At 33.4% G+C, this 13744-nt stretch overlaps 1 protein-coding gene across 2 annotated transcripts in view; it reads left to right on the top strand.

Annotated features, from left to right (window-relative positions):
* Positions 1-4988: 4988 nt before the first annotated feature.
* LOC143242430 (nuclear envelope integral membrane protein-like) overlaps positions 4989-13744 on the top strand; it is a 32599-nt gene continuing 23843 nt past the window's right edge. Inside the window, exons 1-4 of one of the 2 annotated variants that reach the window (XM_076485818.1) lie at positions 4989-5195; positions 7320-7438; positions 10137-10341; positions 12800-12832. In XM_076485818.1, coding sequence (XP_076341933.1) covers positions 5105-5195; positions 7320-7438; positions 10137-10341; positions 12800-12832 — 448 coding nt within the window. In that variant the 5' untranslated portion in view covers positions 4989-5104. The remainder of the gene's footprint in view (positions 5196-7319; positions 7439-10136; positions 10342-12799; positions 12833-13744) is intronic. The other variant, XM_076485817.1, reaches the window with a different exon arrangement.

Here is a 13744-nt window from a genome sequence, read left to right as displayed (position 1 = left end):
CACCGCCAACTCTTGGGCTACTCTTTTACCAACGAATAGTGGGATTGATCCGTCACGTTATAACGCCCCCACAGCTGAAAATGCAAGCATGTTTGGTGTGACAGGGATTCGAACCCTTGACCCTCGAATTACGAGTCGAGTGCTTTAACCACCAGGCCATGTCGGGCCGTCTGATTAAGAAAAATCCTTTGCATAATAAACATGACAAGTATATTAGTTACCAGCTAACTTTTATAAAAATTCCGTAATATTGTGATTAAAATATTTTAGAATAACGTAATTTAAGAAAATTACTTTTAAATTTTATATTACTATTCCTTTTTGTTCTGGATTTTTATAGACATAAACATTCGAAAAATGTAAAAGGAAACCGCTAACACCAACGATATGATCGTGTTATGTTGACGAAAAGCTGGGGCCTGGCATGGCCAAGCGCGTAAGGCGTGCGACTCGTAATCCGAGGGTCGCGGGTTCGCGCCCGCGTCGCGCTAAACATGCTCGCCCTCCCAGCCGTGGGGGTGTATAATGTGACGGTCAATCCCACTATTCGTTGGTAAAAGAGTAGCCCAAGAGTTGGCGGTGGGTGGTGATGACTAGCTGCCTTCCCTCTACTCTTACACTGCTAAATTAGAGACGGCTAGCACAGATAGCCCTCGAGTAGCTTTGTGCGAAATTCCAAAACAAACAAACAAACAATAAGTCGTTCAGCGTGTTTTTTTAAAAGAAAAAAGGACTGTGGCTTCACCCGTGAAGTCCCCAGATAGAGGGCCGTCTTTCTGTCAGTGAAACGTGCAATACTTTAGGGCTTCTGCCCATCTAAGCACCAAAGTTATAAGGTGCATGCAGTGAGCAGTCTGTCTTTGTGCATTACGTTGTTGTCACGTTTTCTTCTTTTAAGTAGATTTTGACTGATATTTTGTGGAGTTTGAAATTCACAGATTTGTTATGTTTTCAAGTTACTGATTGTCTCATCTTGAAATCTCAATATATTTTCTTTGACGTTTAGGGGTATCATATTTTTAATATATTTCTATTTTTAGCTTCCATTGGATTTCACATTGTAATGGTGAGGGATTCGATAAAGGTCTGTTCACATTTTCTCTCTTTCCAGCTCAACATGCCCTTGTTTCATGTATTGTGTTTACGCTTCACTTTGAGTAGGGTTTGTTTATTAATGTTTGTTATTTTGTGCATCGACTGTTTTTTTATTAACTAACTAATTCAGAGTGACGACGAAAAAACCCACTTGTAGAGAAAATTATATATTTATAAACTGTTGGTATGGGTAGAGAAAGCACCATGTAGAGGAGCGAACAACGTTTTGACCTTCTTCGGTCATCGACAGGTTCACAAAGAAAGAAAGAGGTAACTGACCGATAGCTGACCACATATCTGAAGGCGTTTGTGTAATTGAGTGTAGGGATGTAGAGGGCGTGCTTAAATGTTGGATATATTTATTAATATAAGTGTAAAGGTGTTCCTTTGTATTGGTTTATTTTGTTCGCTCTTTTAGATTGTGCTTTCTCCACCCATATCAGCCGTTTTTACATACACTGATGGCCAAAATCTTGAGTTTAATGAACATAAAGAAAAAATATGCAATTTGCATTGTTAGACTCAACCACGTTTTTGAGTAGAGCTTCGATAGTTGAAAATAAGAAAAGGGAAAATGTGAACACTGTGAAATTAGCCTAAATACTAGCTGGTCAAAAGTTTAAAACCATACTAAAACGAAGCGTTAATCGGTAAACACGTAACGAAATTTAGTCATTTGTGTTCAAGCATTAGCATTGTCAACATCTCCCACTGACATCTCGTGTGTTACATTGGGTAACAACATGGCAAAGGCTAAAAAGTTGACAGAGTTTGAACGTGGTATAATTGTCGAGCTGCAAAAACAAGATTTCTCTCAATGTGTCATCACTGGTGAGATTGGATGTAGTAAAACTGTTGTTGTAAATTTATTAAAAGACACTGAGGGATACGAAACGAGAATTTCAAGTAATCGGCCCAAGAAAATTTCGCCGGCGTTGAGAAGGAGGATTCGACGTGTTGTCCGACAAGACACCAGCCGATCGTCGAACCAGATTAAGGCCCTTACGGACGCAGAATGCAGCTCAAGAACAATAAGATGGCATCTACGAGAGAAAGGTTTTAAAAACCGTAAACGTCTTTAAAGGCCACGCTTCCTTCCACACCACGAAACAGCTCGGTTAAACTTTGCTGAAAAGCACCAAACATGAAACGTAGAAAAGTGGACAAAAGGTTTTGTTCACTGATGAGAAAAAAATTTAACCTGGATAAATCAGATGGCTTCCAATGTTACTGGCATGATAAGGATATCCCACCGGAGACATTTTCATGGCGAATAACCTGATTCTTTTGGACCATCCAGCATGTTCGCCCGAACTGAACCCCATTGAAAATGTTTGGGAGTGGATGGTAAGGGAAGTATATAGAAATTGATGTCAATTCTAAACAGTGCATGATCTTCATGAAGCCATCTTCACCACTTGGAATAACATTCCAGCCAGCCTTCTGCAAACGCTTATATCGACCATACCAAAGCGAATGTTTGCAGTTATTTGCAATGACGGCCGTACAACTCACTACTGAGACCTCTTGTCGGGCATTTCATACCCTGTTTAGGACTTCTTTTTGGTATGACCTTAAACTTTTGACCAGCTAGTATTTAGGTTAGTTTCATAGTGTTCACATGTTCTTTATTAAATGTTAAAAAAGTTTTTTATTTTTATTTTCACCTTTCGAAGTTCTACTCAAATAAGTGGTTGAGTCTAACAACGCAAAATGCATATTTTTTCTTTATGTTCATTGGCTTTAAGATTTTGGCCAGCAGTGTATAGAATGCCTATAATCTATGACGTAATATTGATCTAACTTCCTATTATACGGATTTTAGTCATTACTTTGTGAGAAATGTTTGTATCGGAACATACCACACTAGCAATACGATCTTGTAACACAGAGAAGTAATAGTTAAGAAACTGTGCTTGTAGGTTTGTTTCTTTTTTAAATTTCGTGCAAAGCTACACGAGAGCTATCTGTGCTAGCCGTCCCTAATTTTGCAGTGTAAGACTAGAGGGAAGGCAGCTAGTCATCACCACCCACCGCCAACTCTTGGGCTACTCTTTTACCAACGAAAAGCGGGATTGACCGTCACATTATAACGCCCCTACGGCTGGGAGGGCGAGCATGTTTAGCGCGACTCGGATGCGAACCCGCGACCATCAGATTACGAGCGCATGCCTTAACGCGCTCGGCCATGCCGGTCTTCTATATTTATATATAGTGACTCATTCTCAATGAAAATTTTGACAGTCAATATTAACTCCAAACTTTTCAACTGAAAGATTCTGAGAAACGAAATCTTGAAACCACTCAATTATAGTTTCAATCCATGGAAATTAAAATAAGTAAAGTGATTTGTTTATTGCAACCTATAATATGTACGTACAGAAAAAAGAAAACGTAAAAAAGATGTAACACTGAATAAAAATAGACTCAACGACTCAATGATAAACTGTAATCTGAGGGTCGCGGGTTCGAATCCCCGTCACACCAAACATGATCCGCCGTGGGGGCGTTATAATGTTACGGTCAATCCCATTATTCGTTGGTGAGTTGGCGGTGGGTGGTGATGACTAGCTGCCTTCCCTCTAGTCTTACACTGCCAAATTAGATACGGCTAGTGCAGACAGCTCTCGTGTAGCTATGCGCGAAATTCAAAACAAACCAAACTAATGATAAACTTGGAAATTTATAGCGCTAAAATTTTGGATCCGACCTTTTAAGTGGACACGGTACAAACAGTCTTTTGCGCAGTCTTGCTCTGAAATATACACAGTAAAGAAATGTTTCAATCGAACGCCTTTCGTTGGCTTAACAATATACCACCATCTCCATGAAACAACAATTGCTTCTTGAAGTAAGGAAGCCTGTCTTAAGTTAACGTGGAGCGTTACACCTTTAGGCAGATAATAATACTAATATAAAAGGTTTGAAGAAGCTGGCTGATTCACTTCCTGAATGTTTCAGTGATTTAGAAACGTTGATCATGTTTGTCTGTTATTGATGAGTCATACTTTAATGTGTCTACACTTAGCAAACCTCAATCCGAAAATTTAGAATACAAAAAGTTAATTAATTAAATTCAACTCATGATTATAATGAGACATGGACGAAAATTTAACTTTATAATTACTTGTTCAATAAAACAGTAAGATATTTATATTTATTTAAAAAGTGAGTCTAACACGCACAAACAAACGAAATATATATTCCATCAGCATTGCAACTAATTTTATTTTTGGGGTCACTACTTTATAACGAATCTTGTAATAACCATAAACATGTACTATATTCACAGACTTTCAGTAGCTATAAACATTTTGAATTATTCCAATAATTAGTGCACTTTAGAGAAAGGGAAGTGGCTGTTGTTGTTTGGAATTAAGTACAAAGCTACACAATAGGCTATCTGTGCTTTGCCCACCACAGGTATCGAAACCTAGTTTTTAGCGTTGTAAGTCCGCAAACATACCGCTGAGCCACTGGGAGGCGGGGAGGTGGCAACACTGTATTTAATAACTTTTGAAACAGCACTCCAGATGTTAGTCTCTGACAATTAGTAATATTCTGATTCTTAATGAGTAAAATAGATTAACTTATTTGCTTGTAAATTTTTATTTCTCCCGTATTTACAATTTAGCTTTTCACGTAAATAAATAACTTATTTTGATTATATAGTAACAGTATCTGAACGAAACATTTTTCTTCTGAGGGAAAATAATGTTATGAACATTAATTAGTGTATTAAATCAGGTATATTTGCTATCAGATAAATTATTCTTAGTTCTAATCTGTATAGGTAGCTTGCTTTTTTTCAAAATTTGTTGTTATATAGTTAAAAGCTTGGGTAACTAACCATACGTATTTTTATCAAGCTATTTGACTTCACAGAGGTCGCCCTAATATTTAAAGCGCGGCATGGTTAGACATGTTGAGAAGCTTATAAGATATAAATAATATAAGTTATTTCATGTTCTTGTTTTTTTTTAATTGTTTCTTTTAACAAATTTCAAAAATGAATTATAGATTTACTTGTAATTTCTCTGTACTACTTTCAACTGTATTCTTTCTTATAGCCTGCAGTTGGTCAGAGATTATTGATACTGGTATTGATAAGTTTCAATTAACTTTTATGAATAGTTTTAACTTTTTTAAAGTTTAAAATATAGGTGTAGTATATGTATTATATTTATTTAAATAGTAACGGTGTAAATGAACTATGCTGCTCCAACACGACTTTACTTGAGCCTGGTTCGTACTCACACCAGATATTTCGTTTACAAATTCGTGATTTCATCAGATTGTTTAATTCTGGCCTTAGGAATGCCAAACTAGTTTTTTCAATGTTCAGACAGTTATATTTGAAATGACGACTTCAATTTACATAAGTAGATTGTTTTAAATTTTCATTTCTCACAAGATGTTCTCGTATTTTTCTGTCTGTTTGCTAATAGTTTCACACTTACAGAATATGGAGTACTGTTTTGTGCATTGTTGTCCATCTTACCTGTTTCACAAATAAGGTTAGACTTATGCCTGTCATAAATGATACCATTTTATGTTCGTAGTAATGTTAGAAAGGTGCAACATTTAATGCATATATTATTATTATTAAATGCACTTTATATGTTTTGCATAGTTCGGTTCACATGTTGGTTCTTGTGAAACGTTTTGCTAACCTAAATATTGTGTTAACCACCACTTTATCTGTTAATATTCCAACCAATCTGAAGAACCCTAATATTGGGTAGAAGTTGGTTTTTTTTGGCACAGGATATAACAACTGTAATGTAATTTACATAATGTTTTGTTTGGACTGTTCATTTCTTCCACTCAGAAGCTATTAATAATTAACAGTGATTTTATATATATTGACAAGAGGCAATATAGATGTATGATATAAGTTCCATGATTTTTCTACATCGAACATGTATAATACATTTTAACCAATGGTTTCTAGTTATACTCTTGTTATATAATAGCTATTGGACTGATTTAAAAAGAGCATAAGTGAACAGTTTCCATGTGTTGCAAATAAGTAACTGTTGTGTGAGTTTTTAGTAACAGTGTTATATATTGTATGAAACTCTCACAGTGCAACTTTTTGTGGGTATTAAAGTAAGTAGTATAATCAACTATGATCAGTACATTTTTTACACATAGGGTAGTTATGATGTATCATATAATCTGTAGGATTAATCATTTAGCAGCAAAATATTTTTCATACATAAGAAATAATGAGAAGTGCTTTTATCTAGTTTCAGAATATGGCACTAGGTGTCCTATTAGAACTTGCTCCTATAATTTTGTTTTATTCTGTTCATTCTCCTAGTGGTTAATGTGACATGTTCATGAGGAAGTACATGGACCTCTGTTGTCATGGTTTCTTTCACTTGAGATAAGGTTGTTGAGAAAACTGTAGTTAGGTGGAGAGTCTTGTGGCTGGGCACGTTTGATGGACAGAAAGCAGCCCATTGTGGCTGTATCACATATTTCATTAGGCCCCGACTTACCTATGTACAACTGTGACTTCTTTAGATATTCACCGAGCACTTGTTTAAACTATATCTAATCCGTTTGTATCAGTAAGGTCAGTCTATTTCAAAGGCTGACCACATGTTTGTAAAATGGAAGTGACTTGTTTGCAGATGACATCTGCCATGATAAAAGTAAAAACTGATAACCCAGTGTTCACATTATGTGACAGTGATGAAAGTAAAAACTGATAACCCAGTGTTCACATTATGTGACAGTGATGAAAGTAAAAACTGATAACCCAGTGTTCACATTATGCGACAGTGCTAGTTTATTTCACATTATGATAAAAGTAGAGAAATAACCTAATTTTTTCAGTACCAGTTTACCTCGCGTTATGTTGTTTTCAACACTGAACTTTATATTTTGTCTGTGTTATTTTTAGTAACTTTAAGATGTTTATTTAAATACTGTATTAAGTTAATTATATTCATTATATTGTTATTGTACTTAATGGTAAAAGTAAAGTAGTTTCATAAGTTATTATACATAGTTTAATGTTGATGTTTTAAGAAACTATTTATACTATTGTTAGAAGTATGACCAGAATGAAACCTGGTTAATTTATCCTTTTTGTATGGTATTTGTTTTTGTGGTATATATAAAAAAACATTATGCATATAACTAAGAAAGTACTTTGGTATGATTGTTTATGAAGTGTAAAATATCAATGTTGTTTTTATTGGTACTTTCAGATTACTTTATAAGAGAAATTAAAAGTGTAGAGACTTTGAAAGGCCCCATAAAGGATCTGGATGTTTATTGTTATCCTGGAGGAAGTAGGCCTTTGTATGCTCTTTGGAAAAGTGTTTATGTAAGTTTTTTATCCTTTGATCAGATGTGGTATAGTAGTTTAACACCTTCTATGTATTGGAACACAAAGCAGTTGTTGAAAAACCTCGAATATATCAAAAATGATAATGGGAAATCAGAGACATTTTGATTACTTGGAGCCCCTCGCTAGTACAGCGGTATGTCTACGGATTTACAACGCTAAAATCAGGGGTTCGATTCCCGTCGGTGGGCTCAGCAAATAGCCCAATGTGGCTTTGCTATAAGAAAACACACAAACAATTGATTATTTGGATGTCTGGGATAGTTGGAAGCAGAAGTAATTTAAAACATTTAATTAGTTGTTAACTTTATGACTTTTATTGACTTAGTCATAATTTTGCTGAATAACTTGTGTTACAGTGGTTGATGTCATGCATAGCTATCTAACTGTTGGTGAATCAGAATATTTTGTAAGTAAATTATGATCAAAGATGATTTAAAAATTTTTCATTACATGATCTGCGAAATACATAAATTAATTTTTACTTAAATTCATGTGAATTTAGAATAAACTTTAAAATGTTTTGTAGAAATATTAGTGAAATAAATATATATTTAATTGGTTAAAGACCAAAGAGAAAGAAGGTTTACACACAAGCAACAACGGGATGTGAAACAGTAGAGAAAGGTATTTGTTATTTATTTTGTAGTTTATGAATAATCAGCACTATTGTTTGGATATTATCGAAATGTTACAGAAACATATTTATTGCTGGTTTGTCTTTCTATATTCTTTTTTCAGTACTGGTCAAAAGTTCAAGTCCTGGACTGACAAATATTTGTTGAAATAAATAAACCCTCTAAAACATCCAATAATAAGGCAAACATGTTATTAATGTAAGGTACATTCCTCCAGTAATTACAATGAATGAGAACAATAGTTTGGTATATTTTACTCGTGATTGTAATTGTTTTATTAAAATTGCTGTGCTAAAATAATTAGATTTCATTAGTTCTTTTAAATTAATGATTTTAAAACAAAAATGACAAAAATCTTTTGAACTGAAGACCGTGCGAGACAAGAGGGAACTTTATACACAAAAGTTGACATTTCAAGAGATGTAATATAATAACGATTGAATAGTGTGCTGTGGGAGGACAGTCAAAACCAACTGTGAGAAAGATCATCCAGGGAAAACAACATAATTAAAAAGGTTTTCACCTTTCACTGCTTCAGAACCTTTTGTTAAAGTCAGTAACCACATTTTTTCATAAAATTCTTTTTTTTTTAAAAAAAAGTTCCAGAACCAATTTCAGGTGACAGAAAGGATACAACTTGGAGGAAAATGTAGCCATTGAGAAACCTAATCATAAAACATATTGTGAAAAAAGGTTGGATTTTGTAAAATAATCACTGACAGTGGACTGTGAATAAAGCAAGTTGGAGATACATTGGGAGCACAGTAATGGTTTGGGAGCATCTTTCTTCTGTTCAGAATGTATTAAAATTATGAAGGAAGAACAATCAGACACTATCCTTATCTGTCTTGGTTGTGAAGGAAGAACAATTAGACACTATCCTTATCTGTCTTGGTTGTGAAGGAAGAACAGTTAGATACTATTCTTATCTGTCTTGGTTGTGAAGGAAGAACAATCAGACACTATCCTTATCTGTCTTGGTTGTGAAGGAAGAACAATTAGACATATCCTTATCTGTCTTGGTTGTGAAGGAAGAACAATCAGACACTATCCTTATCTGTCTTGGTTGTGAAGGAAGAACAATCAGACACTATCCTTATCTGTCTTGGTTGTGAAGGAAGAACAATTAGACACTATCCTTATCTGTCTTGGTTGTGAAGGAAGAACAATTAGACACTATCCTTATCTGTCTTGGTTGTGAAGGAAGAACAATTAGACACTATCCTTATCTGTCTTGGTTGTGAAGGAAGAACAATTAGACACTATCCTTATCTGTCTTGGTTGTGAAGGAAGAACAATCAGACACTATCCTTATCTGTCTTGGTTGTGAAGGAAGAACAATCAGACACTATCCTTATCTGTCTTGGTTGTGAAGGAAGAACAATCAGACACTATTCTTATCTGTCTTGGTTGTGAAGGAAGAACAATCAGACACTATCCTTATCTGTTTTGGTTGTGAAGGAAGAACAATTAGACACTATCCTTATCTGTCTTGGTTGTGAAGGAAGAACAATTAGACACTAGCCTTATCTGTCTTGGTTATGAAGGAAGAACAATCAGACACTATCCTTATCTGTCTTGGCAAGTTCCCTCTCTCCATCTAATGCATCAGGGGTTGAAGCAATAAAAGGTAATTAGAGTAATAAGGTAAAGCTGAAATAATAAAAATAGTGAAGACCTTCTAACTCTCCATGTTTCAATATGATTGAAAATTTGTGGCAACAGCTGAAATCTGTTGTGGTCAGACAGAAGCCAAACAACTGATGCAGACGTGAACGACAGTCCCAGCTGTAAATCTGTACACTTTGTTGGCATCTGTACCTAAGCATTGTGAGATGGTCGTTAAGTCCATCTGGGGCCTGATACAAAAATTATTTTTAAAAAAGTGTGAAAGGTTATTTCAAATATTTAAAAAAACCTTTCATGGAAGGATAGGTAATAAGAGAATGTAGTGGATTTCAACTTTTACTAGTACTGCAGATTTATGCATGTGTGTATATGGTTCTATGGTATTAATGTTCACCATTTTGGTCATCCAGGTCGAGTTAAAGGTCGTCCCTAAAGAATATTCACTTTTGCTAGCTGAGAACCGCAGTGAGGTTGTAAGATTGTACCAAGAACAGCAGGGCAGTTGGCTACCTCTGCTACCATGGCAACAAACTTTTATCTCTCTGCCTGCTTTCGACTCTTACTGTTTTGGTATAGCGACTAAATATGGATACGAACTTCAAGTGTTTATTCGCAGTACGTGTCTTAATAATTATGTCCCATTATTAAGTTGCAAATGTGTGTAATTTAAATTCCTTTTGGTAACTAATTAATTAGCAGTTTATTCTATTTATGTTTTTTTGAAATTATTTCAAATAATCTATCACAGATTTTTTCTGGGGATAACGAAAATAATAAACTGACATGAATGTTGGATTTGTAACTGTCGAAATGTGATTTCTAGATAAGTTTCTAACAGTTATTGATATAGGTTTTGTAGAGGTGCAGTTTCTGAGTATTCAATCTTTTTTAGAGTTTAGCAAAATATTAGTAAACGGTAAAAGTTATTTATATTCAAACTACGCACACACACACACATACCAAAAACTGAACTGTAACATTAGTAAATATAGAAAAGAAACCTCTTTTTGTAAAAATAATAATCATCAAACGTTCTCTCAACATTTGTATATTAGTAACATAATCTGAAAATGTTCATAATTTAACATCAAATATTCAGATGGTAGAAAATTGTGTCGTAGTATATCCTTGTTATAAAATTTGTGATAGAAATTCAAAATTACTGTTTAAAAAATAAGAATTGCAGTGATCTTTGTAATGGCAACTGTGTAACGTGATGGTTTTGTATTTATTAATTTGTGTTGTTTTAGATGTGAATTATTGGAGGGTACTACAGTTAATGGGTGGAATGTTTATGTTTGTAACTTGATGGTTTTGTATTTATTAATTTGTGTTGTTTTAGATGTGAATTATTGGAGGGTACTACAGTTAACAGGTGGAATGTTTATGTTTGTAACTTGATGATTTTGTATTTATTAATTTATGTTTTAGATGTGAAGTATTGGAGGGTACTACAGTTAATAGGTGGAATGTTTATGTTTGTAACTTGATGGTTTTGTATTTATTAATTTGTGTTGTTTTAGATGTGAATTATTGGAGGGTACTACAGTTAATAGGTGGAATGTTTATGTTTATAGCTTGATGGTTTTGTATTTATTAATTTGTGTTGTTTTAGATGGGAAATATTGGAGGGTGCACAGTTAATAAGTGGAATGTTTATGTTTGTAACTTGATGGTTTTGTATTTATTAATTTATGTTGTTTTAGATGTGAATTATTGGAGGGTACTACAGTTAATGGGTGGAATGTTTATGTTTGTAACTTGATGGTTTTGTATTTATTAATTTGTGTTGTTTTAGATGTGAAGTATTGGAGGGTACAACAGTTAATAGGTGAAATGTTTGTTTGTAACTTGATGGTTTTGTGTTTATTAATTTGTGTTGTTTTGGATTTGAAGTATTGGAGGGTACAACAGTTAATAGGTGGAATGTTTGTTTGTAACTTGATGGTTTTGTATTTATTAATTTGTGTTTTAGATGTGAAGTATTGGAGGGTACTACAGTTAATAGGTGGAATGTTTATGTTTGTAACTTGATGGTTTTGTGTTTATTAATTTGTGTTGTTTTAGATGTGAAGTATTGGAGGGTACTACAGTTAATAGGTGGAATGTTTATGTTTGTAGCTTGATGGTTTTGTATTTATTAATTTGTGTTGTTTTAGATGTGAATTATTGGAGGGTACAACAGTTAATAGGTGGATTGTTTATGTTTGTAACTTGATGGTTTTGTGTTTATTAATTTGTGTTGTTTTAGATGTGAATTATTGGAGGGTGCTACAGTTAATAGGTGGAATGTTTATGTTTGTAGCTTGATGGTTTTGTATTTATTAATTTGTGTTTTTTAGATGTGAATTATTGGAGGGTACAACAGTTAATAGATGGATTGTTTATGTTTGTAACTTGATGGTTTTGTGTTTATTAATTTGTGTTGTTTTAGATGTAAATTATTGGAGGGTACTGCAGTTAATAGGTGGAATGTTTATGTTTGTAACTTGATGGTTTTGTGTTTATTAATTTGTGTTGTTTTAGATGTGAATTATTGGAGGCTACTGCAGTTAATAGGTGGAATGTTTATGTTTGTAACTTGATGGTTTTGTATTTATTAATTTGTGTTGTTTTAGATGTGAATTATTGGAGGGTACAACAGTTAATAGATGGATTGTTTATGTTTGTAACTTGATGGTTTTGTGTTTATTAATTTGTGTTGTTTTGGATTTGAAGTATTGGAGGGTACAACAGTTAATAGGTGGAATGTTTGTTTGTAACTTGATGGTTTTGTATTTATTAATTTGTGTTTTAGATGTGAAGTATTTGAGGGTACTACAGTTAATAGGTGGAATGTTTATGTTTGTAACTTGATGGTTTTGTGTTTATTAATTTGTGTTGTTTTAGATGTGAAGTATTGGAGGGTACTACAGTTAATAGGTGGAATGTTTATGTTTGTAGCTTGATGTTTTTGTATTTATTAATTTGTGTTGTTTTAGATGTGAATTATTGGAGGGTACAACAGTTAATAGGTGGATTGTTTATGTTTGTAACTTGATGGTTTTGTGTTTATTAATTTGTGTTGTTTTAGATGTGAATTATTGGAGGGTGCTACAGTTAATAGGTGGAATGTTTATGTTTGTAGCTTGATGGTTTTGTATTTATTAATTTGTGTTGTTTTAGATGTGAATTATTGGAGGGTACAACATTTAATAGATGGATTGTTTATGTTTGTAACTTGATGGTTTTGTGTTTATTAATTTGTGTTGTTTTAGATGTGAATTATTGGAGGGTACTGCAGTTAATAGGTGGAATGTTTGTTTGTAACTTGATGGTTTTGTGTTTATTAATTTGTGTCGTTTTAGATGTGAATTATTGGAGGGTACTGCAGTTAATAGGTGGAATGTTTATGTTTGTAACTTGATGGTTTTGTATTTATTAATTTGTGTTGTTTTAGATGTGAATTATTGGAGGGTATAACAGTTAATAGATGGATTGTTTATGTTTGTAACTTGATGGTTTTGTGTTTATTAATTTGTGTTGTTTTAGATGTGAATTATTGGAGGGTACAACAGTTAATAGGTGGAATGTTTATGTTTGTAACTTGATGGTTTTGTATTTATTAATTTGTGTTGTTTTAGATGTGAATTATTGGAGGGTACTACAGTTAATAGGTGGATTGTTTATGTTTGTAGCTTGATGGTTTTGTATTTATTAATTTGTGTTGTTTTAGATGTGAATTATTGGAGGGTACAACAGTTAATAGATGGAATGTTTATGTTTGTAACTTGATGGTTTTGTATTTATTAATTTGTGTTGTTTTAGATGTGAATTATTGGAGGGTACAACAGTTAATAGGTGGAATGTTTATGTTTGTAACTTGATGGTTTTGTATTTATTAATTTGTGTTGTTTTAGATGTGAATTATTGGAGGGTACTACAGTTAACAGGTGGAATGTTTATGTTTGTAACTTGATGGTTTTGTATTTATTAATTTATGTTTTAGATGTGAAGTATTGGAGGGTACTACAGTTAA

This window comes from Tachypleus tridentatus, unplaced genomic scaffold (assembly GCF_004210375.1).
Source record: "Tachypleus tridentatus isolate NWPU-2018 unplaced genomic scaffold, ASM421037v1 Hic_cluster_2, whole genome shotgun sequence".
NCBI lineage: Eukaryota > Metazoa > Arthropoda > Merostomata > Xiphosura > Limulidae > Tachypleus > Tachypleus tridentatus.
This window is presented reverse-complemented; position numbering and strand designations above follow the sequence as displayed.